The sequence below is a fragment of the Cervus canadensis genome, chromosome 22 (assembly GCF_019320065.1).
Source record: "Cervus canadensis isolate Bull #8, Minnesota chromosome 22, ASM1932006v1, whole genome shotgun sequence".
NCBI lineage: Eukaryota > Metazoa > Chordata > Mammalia > Artiodactyla > Cervidae > Cervus > Cervus canadensis.
In genome coordinates this window covers 7688905-7705207 of record NC_057407.1, presented here as the reverse complement: position 1 = coordinate 7705207, position 16303 = coordinate 7688905, and the positions used below count along the sequence as shown (strand labels likewise).

At 44.7% G+C, this 16303-nt stretch overlaps 1 protein-coding gene across 2 annotated transcripts in view; it reads left to right on the top strand.

Annotated features, from left to right (window-relative positions):
* The first annotated feature begins 2241 nt into the window (after window positions 1–2241).
* LRRC2 (leucine rich repeat containing 2) overlaps window positions 2242–16303 on the top strand; it is a 36585-nt gene continuing 22523 nt past the window's right edge. Inside the window, exons 1-2 of one of the 2 annotated variants that reach the window (XM_043442053.1) lie at window positions 2242–2384; window positions 11959–12102. In XM_043442053.1, the coding sequence (XP_043297988.1) occupies window positions 11978–12102 (125 nt within the window). In that variant the 5' untranslated portion in view covers window positions 2242–2384; window positions 11959–11977. The remainder of the gene's footprint in view (window positions 2385–11958; window positions 12103–16303) is intronic. The other variant, XM_043442054.1, reaches the window with a different exon arrangement.

The window sequence follows — 16303 nt, the reverse complement described above, 5'->3', positions numbered from 1 at the left end:
CTTCCTGCTTTTTCACAGCCACCCCTCACTCCGTCTTCATCAGAGCTTTTACTGTTTAAATTTCTAATCCCAAAGGTTGGGTTTCCATGGTTTTGACCTTTTTATATCCATCAGTGTGCATGCATTTCTGCTTCTTTCTGCTCTTCTTTGATGAGAGTAATCCATATTGTTTGTAGAAGCTTGTTTATATTCAATTGCTGTATAGTATTCCATTGCATTAAATCTATACAAAGATTCAGCACCACTAATTGAAAAGATCATTCCTATAATACTGATCTATCATGTCATTTCATTAGCAGTCAGTTGTTCGTGTGTTTGTGTGAAGCTTTTTTTCTTTTCTAATGCCTTATTCTCTCTTCTTATACCAATCTCATTCTGTCTTTAATACTGTAGCTTTATACTTTATAATTAAAAAGTCCTTGATATTCAGCATAGTAAGTTATTTCCCTTCCATATTTAAGCTTATAGCAACTACTCTTGACCTTTTACATTTCCACATAATTTTTAGAACATTTTCTAAATTTCTAAAAATTTTTGCCAGGATTTTGATAAAAGCACATTGATCCTTTAGAATTACTATCTGTGTCATATTGAGTCTTCCAGTCTATGAAGATCTGTTTAGGTGCTGTTTAATTTCTTTAAAAAATTTTGTATTAATAATTTCTATATAGAGATATTATAGAGTTTTGTTGGATCATTCCTAAATATTTATTCTTTTAATGTTAAAGTGAATGGTATCTTTACCTTCCATTTTTGCGGCACTAATTTTTATATTGATCTTGTATCCAATGCTCTTAAGAAATTTACTTATTATATTACCTAGCACTGCCATAATACCACAGACCAAGGGTCTTAAACAACAGAAATTTATTTTCTCACAGCTTTGGAGACTAGAAGTCCAAGATCAAGGTATTACGAGGTTTGGTTTCTTCTGAGTCCTCTCTTCTTGGCATGCACGTGGCCATCTTTTTGCTGTGTCTCCCAGAAACTTTACAAACTAAGAAATCTGACCGATATGAGAGATTGGATCATCAGTGATTATTTCATTATTCTTTTTCATAACACTCAGCTTTTTTGATTCATTGCATTAACCACAGTTTACCGATGGATATTTAAATGTTTGTTTAGAGGACACTCTTCCAACAAACTGTGACATTCCAAAGGGCAAGATCCTGTTTAATTCACTACCAAATCCTTAATACCAAGCATATTTCTAGGACCATAGTAGGCACTTAATAAATATTTGGTAAATTAATGGATGAATCCCTCTGGAAGAAAATAAGTATGTATGAGAGATTTCTTTCAGTTAGTTTTATGATTGTAGTTTCCACTTTCGGTAATGATAGAAAAGGTAAATCAGATCTGCAGAAAACAATTAGAAAGTTGGAGTTGGACAAAATAATTTTTAAAAACTGGCTTAATAATCAGTGGATCACTTGGATTCAATACCTAGTGCAGCCTTCCTGAAGCCAGGGCGTTGAGCTCAGGCACAACTGAGTGACTATGTCAATGTAAACTTAGTATACCATTTAAAATGGTAGCTTAATTAAAATGCCAATAAATAGAAAATGTTCCATATAGAAAATAATCCCTCAGAAATCAAACTATTTTCTAATTAGAGTTATTATGTACCTATTAGACAAAAGGTGTTTTTGCTGTTTTAGGGTGAAGTGTATGAGGAACTGTTGTCATGAAGGGTTGTGTTGGACATGATTACTGCTTATTAAGTGATTATCACATCATCCCAATGTTGAATATCAGGAAAACATATTTACCAAATTAGTAAAATCTCTAGAGAGAACCTAAACTCACATATGTTTTAGGAAATTAATTTCTTAATTAAATTAAGAAAAAAATGTAACATGAAACCAAGATTTTGGACATCTGTTGCTTCAAATACAGTGCGGGGGGTGGGGGGAACAGCCCTTACATTTCCTTGGTCATATGGCTTTCTTATCCTGCTTTTTGTTTGGTTCCTAGTTTAGCGGGCTAAGAACGTGGCACCCTTGGCCTTCTCTGGCCTGTTCTATTTAACACGCTTCAGGATTTCCAATGTCAAAAGGCACAGCCCACTGCAGGGAGGTGCAGATAATCCCGGGTTATAGGGCTCAGATTGGCCGGCTGGTCGTCCGCCCTGTGCCAAACCCTCCCCTCTCGAGTCTGTTTTGTCTCATGCAGGGCTGAGTCACACAGAATAGATAGATAGTTTATCAGCACATGTCCTACAGATCATATTATCAGCTTACAAATATAGCCCGTTAGCGCACAGGCGGGCAGGCTCCCCTGGTCGGAGCGTTTCCGGCCGCAGCGTGTGGCGGCCGCGGTGTAAACAGGCAGGCTCGGATTCCGCTCAGAGGGGGTTCAGGTTCGCAGCGTGATCGCGGGTAGGTGGGCGTGGGGGGGTCAGTGCGCGGCAGCTCCTGAAACTGGGGGTAACTGTGGGGAAAGCGAGGGAGGGGGTGTGTGGCACCTGCGGAGGTGGGGGGGGGGCAGTGCCACCTTGTTTATCTCTGTCCCTGCTGTGCCAAGGCTTGAACGTGGATGCAGGCAAGATTCCGCATCTATCTGCGTTTTAAGGCAGGGCCTGGAATTGAAGGAGAGGCTGTGGGCCGCCCTGTCCAAGCTGCGGGTCTGCTGGCACCTGTTCCCACACATTCCAGCTCCTGCTTAGTGAGTTACTCCCAGCGTCACCCTTGTACCCAAGGGTGAACTCAAAACCTTCTGGTCCAAAGTGCTGTCCAGGGGAGATAAATCATCTTTGTTTGTGCTTCTTAAGTGCCGGGGAGGGGATGATCAAGTGATGGGGGAAGTCTGACCTGCAGGAGAGCCTGGGGGTGAGGGTGGGAAAGTGACTGGAAACCCAGAGAATTGTCTAGTTATTCCATTGTGCTGGTGGTTCTAATGACCAGATCCTCTCTGTTAACTCAGAGGCTGGGTATTCTCCCAAGGAACCTTCTGTTACCATGGCTGATAGAGAAAAATCCCCAGATGCTCGTGTATTATATCTCTTGTGCTTACCTTATGTTTAATTGGGAACAATGTCTGTATTAATTTCTTCTTTTGTTTAAATAACTGACAGCTTTTTGAGCTTTACTAGGTGCCAGGTACTGTCTTAAGCACTTGACACAAATGATCACTCGTGATCCACCCACTAATCCTATAAGCTCAGTGCTGCTGTTACGGCGTGTCCGCATGAGAACACTGGGGTTCAGAGAGGTTAGGTATCTGTCTCAGGATGCGAGACTCCAGCCCTGCAGGCTGACTCTGAGACTGTCCTCTGTCTGGAGCCTCTGCCTCCCGTGGCCAGATTTTTCTAGCCTAAAAAATTACCATAAAATAATGGGTGTCCCCGGGGGAACTCTGATCAAGGGACATGAAATGTGACTTAATTTAGAATTTGGCTGAAATAGTGTGGCTGTTGTGACTGACCTCACTTGAAGATTTAGCCACTATTTCCCCAACTGTTTCTATCAGAAAACTCACTCTGTGTGCCAACTCTGGGGTCTAGGCCTTATGTGAGGGCAGGAAAGAATTTGTGAGCCACTAAAGACCCTAGTCTGCCATATTATTCTCCCACTGTACCTTGGTGTTACTGGAAGTTCCTGTTGGTTATAGTCATTCCCTTGGATCCAGCAAGGCTGATGAGAGGCGTTTTCTGCACACAGAGAATACACCCGGAAGAACACTATGGAAGGCCTGGAGCTGGTTAGTCCAAGGGAATGAGCGCCCCTGGGGGCTCTGAGGAGCAGGTGGGGAGGAGGAAAGCCAGCCCTCTCTCCCTGTGTCTGGTCCAGGTGACCCCTGACACCTTCTCCCTCCTCCCCTGTTTGCTACTCTCCCCCTTCCCTGCCTCACAGAGGCAGCATCAAGATTGGTTTGGCATCTGAATTGTGGAGTTCGTTAAGTCTCCTCCCAGACTCCCCCAGGCCCTCCCCACTTTAAATTCTCTGAGATGTAAGCCCTGCCCCCTTCTAGCCCAGTCTGTCATTTGACCAAGATTGAGAAGACTGGATGACCCGTAAGTCTCCCCTCCCACGTGGAACCCTGGCATATGACTCTAAGTGGAAACTAGAGTTCTGGCTCGGGATAGCGGACGATTCTATAAAGTGGTTCTGATATACCTGACTTGGGGAGGGAGCACGGAAAACCATTCAACTAATCCCAGAAGAACAGTTCTTCCCGCTCTCTCACAGTCCCTGTGGGACTATCCACCCTCCTCCCAAACACACTTGAGGGCGTCCGTCCCCTTCTGGCTCCCACAGCAGCTCCTTCAGTCTCTGCTGTCGATTCCACACGCCGCTCTGAAATGTATCCCTTTAAACATCTGTTCATCCCTCCAGGTTGAGAGCTCAGAGGCAAGGACATCCATCTTTCTGCATTTAATGAGTGTCCCTAAATGTCAGTTATTTAGGGTTCCTGGGAGTCAGTGAGCAGAAGTACACTCCAAGTAAACAGGCTGCATATGTGGGGTTTCTGTGTCGAGGTTCAGAAGCAGGAGCCTGGCGCTTGTAGCCCCCTCTAGCTCCTGTGTCTGTGACTGTGTGACTTAGCGTCAGGGGCTGACTTGAAGGGTCAGGCTCTGAGCCCCAGTCTGCAGCCCCTCGGGTGGCTGCTCCTGTCAGTAAACCGTGTTTCTGTCCGTCCATGGGCAGATAAAGTATAATTGAACAAATGGTCAGATGATTCAACTTGTATGATATGCTGTTTAGTAAGTAAGGAACAGTCTGAAAGACAGAATCGCAGGGGGCTCTACCTTAGACAAAGAGGCCGGGAGGCCGCGCCAACGGAAGAACAGCAGAAGCTGATTCAGGGTGTAGGGGTGGGGGAATTGTTTGGACGGGGAAATGTCTAGGCAGAGGGAGCCGCCTGTGCAGTCTGAGGGGGGACGAAGCCGGTGGAGGAGTGGACAGGCTCTGAGGAGGAAAGCAGTGGGCGCGAGTGGGGGGTATGGCTGAGGGGAGGTCACGCCAGGGTCTTATTGGGCCCTGTGAGGAGCTGGGATCTCTCTCTCAGCCCAAAGGGAAGTCTCTGGAGGACTTGGGCCAGGTGGCAGCATGGTCGGGTTCTCCTCAGATGGTGATGCTCACCACTGTGTAGCAAATGGATTGGATGCGGGTGAGTAGGAAGTCAGGAGACCAGCTGTGAGGCTTTTGCATAACTGGGGCCAGATGTGGTGAGAAACGCATGCCCTCTAAGACCCACAGGATAGATTGGTGTGTGAATGAGTGTGTGTGTTTGTGTGTGTGTGTGCGTGTCTTCACAGTAGGTGATCAGGGTGAGGAAACAGAAAGCATAAAGAAATGACCTCCAGATAAATATGAAGTCATTGTCGAGCTGGGGAATTAAGGCAGCCAGGGATGGATAGATTCTAGATGAGTAAGTTTGGAGAGAATTGTGTTTCTTTTGAGATATGTGTGAGAAGTGGGTATGTCAAGGAAGCATAGACACCAGATCCCACTATAAACTAAGACTAATTTTTATAAGTGCCTCCTTTTTACTATTTTACCATTTTTTTATTGCTGCATAAAAATAATCCCAACATTTAAAAGGGTAAACGTTTGTTCTCCCATACTTTTGAAGGGTCCAAAGCCAGGAGTGCCTTAGCTGAATGGTTCTGGCTCAGGGTCTCTCATGAAGTCCAGATTTTGGCCAGGGCTACAGTCATCTGAAGGCTTGACGGGGGCTTGAGGATTTGCTGCCAAGACAGCTTCCACTCACGTGGCTATTGGCAGGAGTCCTCAGTTTCTCTCACGAAATTTCTCACGCAAAATTTCTCCATAGGTCCTTGAGCACCCTCAGGGCATGGTGGCTGGCTTTCCCCCGAGTGAGTGAACTGAGAGAGAGGGTGATAACCCATCTCAGAAGTCACACACCATCACTTTTACCACATGATAGTCATTAGAAGTGAGTCCATAAGTCCAGCCCAAGGTCAAGGAGAGAGGAATTAAGCTCTAGCTTTTTAAAAAGAAGAAAGTCGATGCATTTGTGCGTGTAATTTAGAGCGCTCACATCCACCAGAACTTTGTGCCCGGGAAAACCAGAGCCATTCGGGGAGCAGAGAGGAGGCAGATTCAGGAGCAGGGGAGCAGGTGCCGCTCAGTCAGCAGCCTGGGGGAATGAAAGCTGCTCTCTCTTATTGTTCACAAAGGCTGGGGTTGGCAAATGATCACCCACAGGCGGGGCACAGGGGCACTGCCAGGGCAACGTGAGCTGTGGAGACCAAACCGGAGTAACACCCTCTGTTCCCATTCCCCCTAGGCCCTCAGCGCCTGTCTACCTGGCCAGCTGTATCTCAGTGCTGCCCAGGGCCCACGCTGGTTGCCATTCACATATTTGAGACTCTACTGCGGGCAAATGCCAGGCCCCAAGCAGTCGAATCTCTGCTCGAGGGTTGGTGAGTTAGCGTGTCACCGGCTTTCAGCCCACTGTCCGGCTTGAGATGAGTGGGAGGGGAGGACACACAGGCATCACTGGGGCAGAGAGCGAAGCTGACTATAGCAGGTCCCCCTTCTCCTGCCCCATGCTCGTGGCCTGCCAAGCCTTTTCCTCTTGGGTCTGTCGCTCACTCTGGTCCTGAGAATGTGGGCAGCAACTGGGCAGAAGCATAGATGCGAGCTCATTGCTTGGGCAGGCCCACGCCAGACAAGCAGGGAGGCCAGGCATTTTCTTTTTTGTTATAAAAGTACTTTCATAAAATATTTACTGTCTTGCCCTTTACTAAAAGTTTGCTGATCTTGCAGTAAAGCAAATGGTTTTTCCAGGAAAAAAAAAATTTGTTTCCACTGTGAATCCAACCTTTGAGCATCTCTGAAGGTTGACATTGTCACTCAGGGCCCGAAACACTGGAGGGGAACCTGACCACGCTTTGTACCTGTGTCCTTTTCTGTTGTAGTGAGGGACACAGTGGGTCCCTCCCCTCTCACAGTCCCAAGTATTTTCTTATCTGGAAGGTGCTCCATGGTTGTAGACACCATGGCCAAATCTAGGGAGACTTGTTCTCATGATTCTGTGCTCACGTTGTGAAGCCAGATCTCCAGCAGAGAACTGGCGTGAGAGTCCTCTTGGAACCGTGAGTCCTTGCTGTGAAGTTCATTGTGGGCCCAGCCTAAAGCTCTGCCTTCTTATGCTGCCTCAGGAGAGTCTCCTTGGTTGTAGTGTTTTCTCTGAGAGGTTAATGTTTTCTTTGCGTCCAGGGTTTGCAGACTGGACCCTGAAGAAGTTAATTTTTCTCTTCTGCTACAGTGTAGTATTGCTGTTGTTTAGTTGCTCAGTTGTGTCCGACTCTTTGCAACCCCATGGACTGTAGCCCGCCAGGCTCCTCTGTCCATGGGATTCTCCAGGCAAGAATACTGGAGTAGGTTACCATTTCCTTCTCCAGGGGATATTCCCGACCTAGGAATAGTGGATTCTTTACCACTGAGCCACCTGGGAAGCCTTTGGTATAGTATACTTTGGTGATATTTCTATAGCTCTGCAGAAAGTTAATGCTTAGAAAATTGCATTTTGTGTAATTACCTGAAAGAGTGGACTGAATGGAGGTCATGGTACAAAAAAGGAGATTAGCTTTGTGAATTTGCCAGGGGACTCTCATTCCCCCCAGGCTGCGTCCGTCCTTGAATCTGTCTCCTCTCTGGCTCCCCCATCCCCGCCCTGTCTCCAAATGGCTTTTTATCCCTGGATAGAATGACTCATGGGCTCTTGTCGTAAAACCACTTTCCCAGTCTCAGCCCCACCCGTGGGGCTATGACCTCCTGGGTTAAGGTCAAACCTGTTCAGTTGTCTAGGGGCCCCTGTCCTGCACAGGGTGCCAGCAACTGGGCTGGACCTGGGACTCAGGAGCTGGTGTTTCTCTGCTTCCCAGGATCTCTGCTTGTTACAGTGTAGATCCCCAGCATACAGTCACCACTTACTGTTCTTAGAGTCTCTAGTTTTCACTACGCACATTTGTAAGCAGAACATCTGACAGGCAATACTTTGACGTAAATCCTGGCACATTCAGAATCCCCTTAGTTGAAGGATGGTGCCTCTTTTTCTGCTTTGCAGAAAATGAAAATAATGAACGTGGTTAGATGACAATCAGGATAGATTCTTTCCCACCAAAATACCGAGACTAATGCTGGTTTAGTGAAAAGCCTTAGTTGCTCAGTTGTATCCAACTCTTTGTGACCACATGAACTGTAGCCCACCAAGCTCCTCTGTTCATGGAATTCTCCAGACAAGAGTAATGGAGTGGGTTGGCCATTCTCTTCTCCAAGGGATCTTCCTAACCTAGGGATGAAATCTGGGTCTCCCGCATTGCAGGCAGATTCTTTCCTGTCCGAGCCACCAGGTTTACAACTATTTAAAAATAGAACACAAAGGCATCGAGAAGAGGCAATCTCTGTAATACAGGGACTTTAATTACATATCTCTAAATGCATAGAAATTAATGTACAGATCTGGTTACTTTTTGTGGATTTACTGACCTAAGAAAATTAAAGAAATACCACAAAAGAATCAGAGCCATGACTGGCTGATCTAGAACACACACCCTGGATGGCAAGCAAGTCTTCCAGCTTTAGTTATTCTTGGATGACTGGCTGTCTACACCACTCAGAAGCAGTTCACTTTATTTTGGCTTTTTGGTTTGCTTTTATGTGTAGACTTGGATTATGTGCAGAGATTTCCTCAAAGAAACTAGGCTGCCTGATTCTTTCTTTTTTAACAAGTATTCTCCATTACTGGCTATAGTCTTTAATCTCTTGTTTTCAGGCTGATGCTTGGCATTCCCTTATGAAAACTTTTAAAGTCAAAAGTCAAAACTTTTTAAAGTCATAAGTCGAAGCCTTAAGACTTCTGCAGTTTAGGGGAATTCCCTAGTGGTCTAGTGGTTATGATTCTGTGCTTTCACTGCAGAAGATGTGGGTTCAATCCCTGGTTGGGGAACTAAGATCCCACAGGTCACAATGTGTGGCTTTAAAAAAAGAAAAAAGTGCTCCTGAGCTAAAGGTAACAGAGTAAGCAAAGTGGTGACAGGAAAATTAAATGTAGAGATTTCTGGTATGGAGTAAGATGGAACAGGCAGAGTCTTTACTGTCTGAGTCAGCAGGGAAGCCCAAGATGGAGCAAACACACTTAACCCATCTCTCCCACTAAATGCAGCTTTAAAACCTGGACATACTGCTCAGAACAGCAATATGAAGCCCCTGAAAAGTAAACAGTTGCAAGAGAAGAAGGGAAGGACACCAGAATTCAAAGTAGCACAGAACCTGTGGTCTCTTCCCCATTTTTTCCCCTCAAGTATTCCCCAGCCTGGACTCAAGGCAGCCTGAAACCCAGAATTGAAGACAAAGTATTTAATTTTGCCCCAGGAGTGAGAATGGGGCTCAGAGACTGGGGGGAAATCCCTGTCTTTTATCTTTTTCTTTTCTCCGCTCTCTCACGCCTCAGCCTACACAGGATTGTGTAACAGGAGCTGTGAAGGGCGCTGGGGAGAAGATGGGCAGTGGAGGACGTCAGTCACCCAGACTATGAGAGAGAGGGTCCTTCTTTTCTGATCGGAGAAACTGTGGTCCCCAGAGGGTGGAGGAAACTCTCATTGAGTTTTCCCTCTCACTGTCCTCCTGATGCTTGAATCAGCACAGTTGTAGGACATGCACAGTAAAGCAGGGTAGCTAAAGTCTCAGGTCTCTGACCAGAGGACTGAAAAGTGAGCCCCAGGAATCTGGAAGGACCAGAGAGATCACCAAGAGGGAGGGGCTCTGGAGAACAACTCCGAAAGGTTGCTTATGAGCTCCTGGCCTCATCCCCCAGCTGCACCTCTTCGGATCTGACCCTGAACAGCTTGTCCATGTCTGTTAGAACCAACCACCAGGATGGACCATCACACCGTCCCAGGTGGCCACTAGGTGGCACCCGTGGAGCAGCTGAAAAGTGCTGCCAAGTCAAGACGGATCTGTTGTGCGAATCACAACCTCAGGGGGCAGGTTGGAATTGAGGTCTGAACCCAACCAAACTGATCACCTGCTGTGTGAGCTATCACGTTATTGCCTCTCAGCTCAGAGTGCATCCTTCAGCGTGTGAACTCTGTGGTATATGATGGAATTCCTCTAGGTATTTGTCCTCTGAAGTGAACATCATGTTAACCTTTCTCCGGAGAGGACACTGCAGGGACCGTCTAGTAAGAACGGGTTTCCTGTTTTTCCCATGGTGGGTGGCTCACAAGACGAGAGGAAGTTTTTTGCAAATCATACATCTGGCAAAGGACCAGTATCTGGGATATGTAAAGAACTGCCACAACTCAACAATAAAAAGACAAACAGCCCAGTTTAAAAAATGAGCAGAGACTCTGAATAGCCATTTCTCCCGAGAAGGTATACAAATGGTCAATAAGCACATAAAAAGATGTTCAGCATCATTAGCTATCAGGGAAATGCAAACCACAAGACTCCCTTCACACCCACTGCGACGGCTGTAATACAAAGGGAGATATTAACCATGTCAGCGAGTATGTGGAGCTACTGGGACCCTTAGACACTGCAGATGGGAATGTAAAATGGTGCAAGTGCTTTGGAAAACAGCCTGGCAGTTCCTGAAAAAGTTAAACATAGAATTGACATATGACTCTCTAGTTCTCCTCCTATGTATTTACCCAAGAGAACTGAAAACATATGTACAAAAACTTGCACCATTTGCACATTTGTCAAAAATTTCCTTTAGGTAGAAGAGTTTTAAGGGAGACAAAAGACAGCCCCAGATGTCAGAAAGGAAAGAGGGGAATCAATTGAGGTCAGTATTTTCAGCTTTTCAGACTAAATTCATGGACCTCAATTGTTCAGCTGCACACACATAAGCCAATTCTCTTACTCATATTGGCAAGCCATTTGTGGAGAGCACAAACTTGAGGCAGAAGAAGAAATATTTGGTTTTGTATCCCCACTGACTGCTATTTAAAAGTGTCTGGAATTGGAACCGAGACTATTCAACAGCCATACTATTTGCCAACTGACGCTCTGTGTATTTTGCAGATCAGGAAATGGATTTAGCCAGATTTCAATGCTGTAGGTAGGGGAAGTTTAAAACAATATCTAGAAACTTGTGTTACTTCAATAAGGGAGAAAGTACGCCTGAATGGAATGAATATCGAAATGTACTTTTTATTTTATTTTTTTGCAGTGAGCAAATAATCACCTAAAACAAACGGTAAAGTTGAGGTGGGAAAATAAAAAGAAGAGAGAAATGTCATTGAGTGGGCTGAGAGTGAGGCAAGCTGGGTGCAAATCTTTTATTCACTTTCTTTCATTTATTCACTTATTCTTTCAATAAATATTTATGGAGAGCCTACTATGTGCCAGGTGCCATGCTTGGTCTCACCAAGAGGTGATGACCAAGATGTACCTGAGTCTGAATTTTCTTGCGTTTGGAAAACCACATAAACAGAGATCAGCAGCTTGTGAGGGTTCATGTCACAGGAAAAACCTACAGGACAAGTGCCCAGGCCGTGTGGTTAGTCCCAGGTGGGAAAGTGCTCAGTGGGGTTTGGTACAATGCTTGGTTTCTTACTTAATGGTGGTTGGTGTTTAGCCTCAGATAACCAGCATGTGTGTTTTAATTAATTCATCAAATTTATCTTTGAGCATGTTACAATGTATTTGGAAGATCAGATTCCAATAAATTTAATAGAATGTGGAACCATGAAGCTTGAGGAATGCCCAGGGGGCTTTAGGAACCCATGTTTCAGCTGAGGGGTTAAGAGATAAGTGTGATGTTCTAGAGGAGATGACCCCAGTTGAGTGCTGAATTTTGACTTACAGACAAGAGTCCTCTCAGATGTTAAGGACATTAGAAACTGCCATTCTGGAAGCAACAGGGCATTTCATCTTTAGTGATAAAATTGATTCACTCATGTTTTAAAGTTCAAGTTAAAACTATTTTCTTCTCTGTGTGTATGAAGCTGACATACATATGTTTCTTAAATAGGTAATTTCATGCTTCCAAAATGGGACATAAAGTGGTTGTATTCGACATTTCCGTCGTCAGAGCCTTGTGGGAAACTCGTGTCAAGAAGCACAAAGCCTGGCAGAAGAAGGAGGCAGAAAGGCTTGAGAAAAGCGCTTTGGAAAAGTATGTGTTCTCTGTACTTGCTTTGCACTTTCTTTAGCGAATAGGGAGGCTGCAGTTATGTTGTAGAGGGGGTGCCTCTCCTCTGAGATTTCTCCCTGTCAGTGACACGTGCTCACTGGACTTCAGAATCTTCACGCTGTTGCCCACAATGAACATTTGATTCCTATAACAGTAACACGCATAGCTATAAGGACCCACATACATTGCAGGCTCCGCGCTAGCCATGGAGAGACAGCAATGACATGATAAATGTCTCCATAGTAAATTCTGGGAAGACTGCTTAGCTGCCCTCAGCGGGCTGTCTGATGCTGTCCCCCTGTGTGACCACGTGAGGGCTGCCGTCTGTCTTGTACTCAGCCCTCCTCTGTTGAGCTGAACACTAGATAAGATTCATTGCGTCGATGCTGTTTTTACCTAGATTGGAATGATGTGGTTTGACTGCTATTACACACTCATGAAGTAGGAGTAAAAGAGAGTTACTGTGTATGTGAAAACTAAGTTGAGTGCTTTGGAAAAACTACGTGTGTGATCAGTATGAACCACACAATTGAATTAACACTGTGCAAGACGGATACAAGTACAGTGAGCTAGAAAGGTTGCATATTCAGGTGGCTTTGCACATCTGTAATTTTTACTCCTTGTGAAGAAACTCAAGCTAGAAGTCTCGGATGATGTGTTATGGGTGTGGTTTATATAAGAAAGGGCAGAGTGGGATTCTAACTGCAGATCCATTCTCAAAGGCAGTCCATGACAGCCATATCAAGTTGGCAAATGGTGACATATGTTGATGCTTTAGGATAAAATAAAAATGTGTAGGATATGAATGTCTCTTTATTCTTGCTTCTCCACTTCTCTGAACTATTTCGACCAAACAAATACCTATTCTGATCATGCTGGGTAATGAAACTGCTACTTGTAAACATCACTGCAAGGGGCTCTGTTACCTCACTTCATGGTGTTTCATTTTGTAATACTGTATTTGTCCCAACACTTAAATGTTATAAGTAGAGATAAAATAGATAACATCATTCTACATGAATGAAACTCAGTCATTTAGAGGGAGAGCTAGAGATGCTATTGTTAGGCTCTAAGTGAGGAATTTTTCATCCAATGAGGCTGTTGCCATCTAGGCTAAGACTGTGGGCTCATTTCCTAAGGAAAGAGTTTTTATTTGCACATTTACTGATTTAATTAATAGAGTCCTAATGACATTATTTTGTATGTTTATATTGTATTTGAAATTCTACCAAAATTGACTCAAGGGGAAGATTATTCAGTTAAATGAGTGATAGAGTATAAAGGCAATGATGTTTTATTTATGTTAGTTACTCTCAAGGAAGAGAATAGCATTGTAAAAATAGTTTATATTCTCATTGTGACTTTCCTCTCATTAGGTTTCAAAGGGACTAAGACATAAACATTTAAAAAAGAAATCCAAAGAAGATTTAGTATTTAAATATTTTTAAAGTCGCATATCTGATTTCCTTTTTTTCTGTGTTCTATGTTGACTACCAAGATATGTGAAATAGTCACATCAATTTGTAATTTATAATATAGGAAAGATGTATTGGGTAGGACTGAATGGGTATCTTTTCACTGCATTGCCAGAATCTACTTTTAGGTTCTGTCTAAGAAATGAAGAAGGAAAAATTAGAAACATTAGTCTGAAAAGTGCTCAGTGAATAGAAGACCTCACTGTGGCTGTGCTGTTGGCTGTGAAATTTCTGGAGGACTTCTTTTATTAGTTCAACCAGTATCTTGTATCTAGGGTCTGGCCTGAATCCCTGACTACTATTAGAGCTAGCTGCTGCTGCTGCTGCTGCTAAGTCACTTCAGTTGTGTCTGACTCTGTGTGACCCCATAGATGGCAGCCCACCAGGCTCCACCGTCCCTGGGATTCTCCAGGCAAGAATACTGGAGTGGGTTGCCATTTCCTTCTCTAATGCATGAAAGTGAAAAGTGAAAGTGAAGTCGCTCAGTCGTGTCCGACTCTTTGCCACCCGGTGGACTGCAGCCTACCAGGCTCCTCTGTCCATGGGATTTTCCAGGCAAGAGTACTGGAGTGGGTTGCCATTGCCTTCTCCATTTAGAGCTAGAGCTACAGGCAAATATTTAAGTTCATTTTTATCAGATGGTATTAAAATATTTAAATTATACTGAAAAACTAATAATGAAAAGCAAATCACCCCAAACCGCTGCTAGTATTTCCCAGAGGAGTCCACTTCTAACTTTTTTTGGCATTTTTTCTGGTATTAAGTTCCTATTTCTTCGTGTGCTGGTATTTTTAAATGTATCTGTTTTATTACATTGTTTGGCACAGTGGTAAAGAATCTGCCTGCCAATACAGGAGATGCAGGAGATGTGGGTTTGATCCCTTGGTTGGGAAGATCCTCTGGAGTCAGAAATGGCAACCCACTCCAGTATTCTTGCTTGGAAAACTCCATGGACAGAGGAGTCTGGCAGGCCATAGTCCATGGGGTCACAAAGAGTTGGAGATGACTGAGCACGCATGACATTATTTATAGACTTCATATATAGATCCTGAAGCACCGGCTAGTCGATTACCCAGTGCTATTCTCCAGCTCAGCTCCCTGTGACTAAGACCTTCGTAGTAGTGTGCTAGCCAATGCCATCAGCAAGATAGTTTTCTCAAATGCTCCTGTTCTCCTAGATTAATGACAAAGCATGAAACTCCACTGATACATGAAGTGGTTTCTGAAGAGCAAAAAGTCTGACTAAGGGGGAAATATTTGCACATAGTCCTGGGGAACCAGCCCTGCAGAGGTGGGATCGAGAACTCCAAGCCGACATAATAGCAAGTGCAAACACCCTCAGGCAGGGGTTTGCCTGGGAGGTTCAGGGAAGAGCCAGGAGGCTAGAGTGACTGGGCCAGAAAAAATAAGGGAGGGGGCAGAAGTGGATGAGGTCAGACAGGCAAGGGGAGGGCACCGATCTGCAGGGCCTTAGGCCATAGCGAGACAACTGCTTTATTGGGTGAAATGAGAAACCAGTGAGAGGTGTGGGTGGAGGCACCGTGGTGTGACTGACACTGTCACAGGTCCACTCAAAATGCTGGATGAATGTAGACTGTCGGGAGGCAAGAGTGTTCCCTGCTTAAAGATGCTGGTGACTTGGGACCAGGATGGGAGCAGTTAAGATGGTGAAGAGTGACCAGATTCTGGTAAAAATGACCTTATTTGCTGATGGGCTTGATGTGAGATATGAAAGAAAGCACAGAGTCAAAGATGGTCCTGAGGTCTGGGGTCAGAGCACCTGGGAAGTCTTTTTACTAAAATGGAGAAAGAAGCAAGTTTTGAAGGTGGAGATCAGGAGTTTGGGTTGGAACTTGTCAACTTTGGGATGCCTTTTACTTATTCACGTGGAGCTGTTGGGAGGCAAGGAGGCTGGATTCACTGAGCATGCCTTGGCTGGAATGATATAATTGGGCCTTGTCAGCATTTGGATGTATTAAATGCCAAGAGACAAGAATGTCTTCAGACAAAGATGATCTATATCGCTATCAATTTTCTACATGTTGACATCAATCCCTGCCGAGTTGTAAAATAGCTTAGCCTAGTCAACAACAAAGGTGCATACCCCTGTAGGACTAGATAAAATCCACCAAGGCTCTGGCATTCCAAAAAGATATCTACCAGTCTCTTGCTTTCTTGAGCTTTCCATTTTTTTTTTTTTCTTACAATTGGCAGTGTTTGGTAGTTAGGGAAAAACTCTGCCCTCAGAGATGTTCCCATGCCAGACTCTTTGCTCTGTTCCTGCCGCTCCTCACCACTTGGCTCCTGGGCTTGCCTGAGACCCCAGAGCCAACTGTGATTCTAGTGCATTTCTCCTTCAGGTACCACTTGAGAGTTTCCACGCTAGGGCTGAGCCTCTGCTACAGGGTTTTTGTTTGTTTGTTCACTCAGCATTTGTGTTGCCTTGGGTCATGTAGAGACCAGGGCTGCAGTCACAGCCTGTTTCTGAAACAGCCCCCTTTTTAAGCCCGGGACCCCGCCTGCCGCCAAGTCCCTAAGTTGGGCGAAGAAGGGCCCAGATGCCTTCCTGAATGTTTTTTGCACCAAGTTGCTATCCAAGGCAGGCTACTTATTTTGAGACAGTGTCTCTGTGTGATAGATTTGAAGGACAAGCACAACAAAACTTGTTTTGTATCACACAGAAGGTTAACCTATTAAATGCTCCAAGC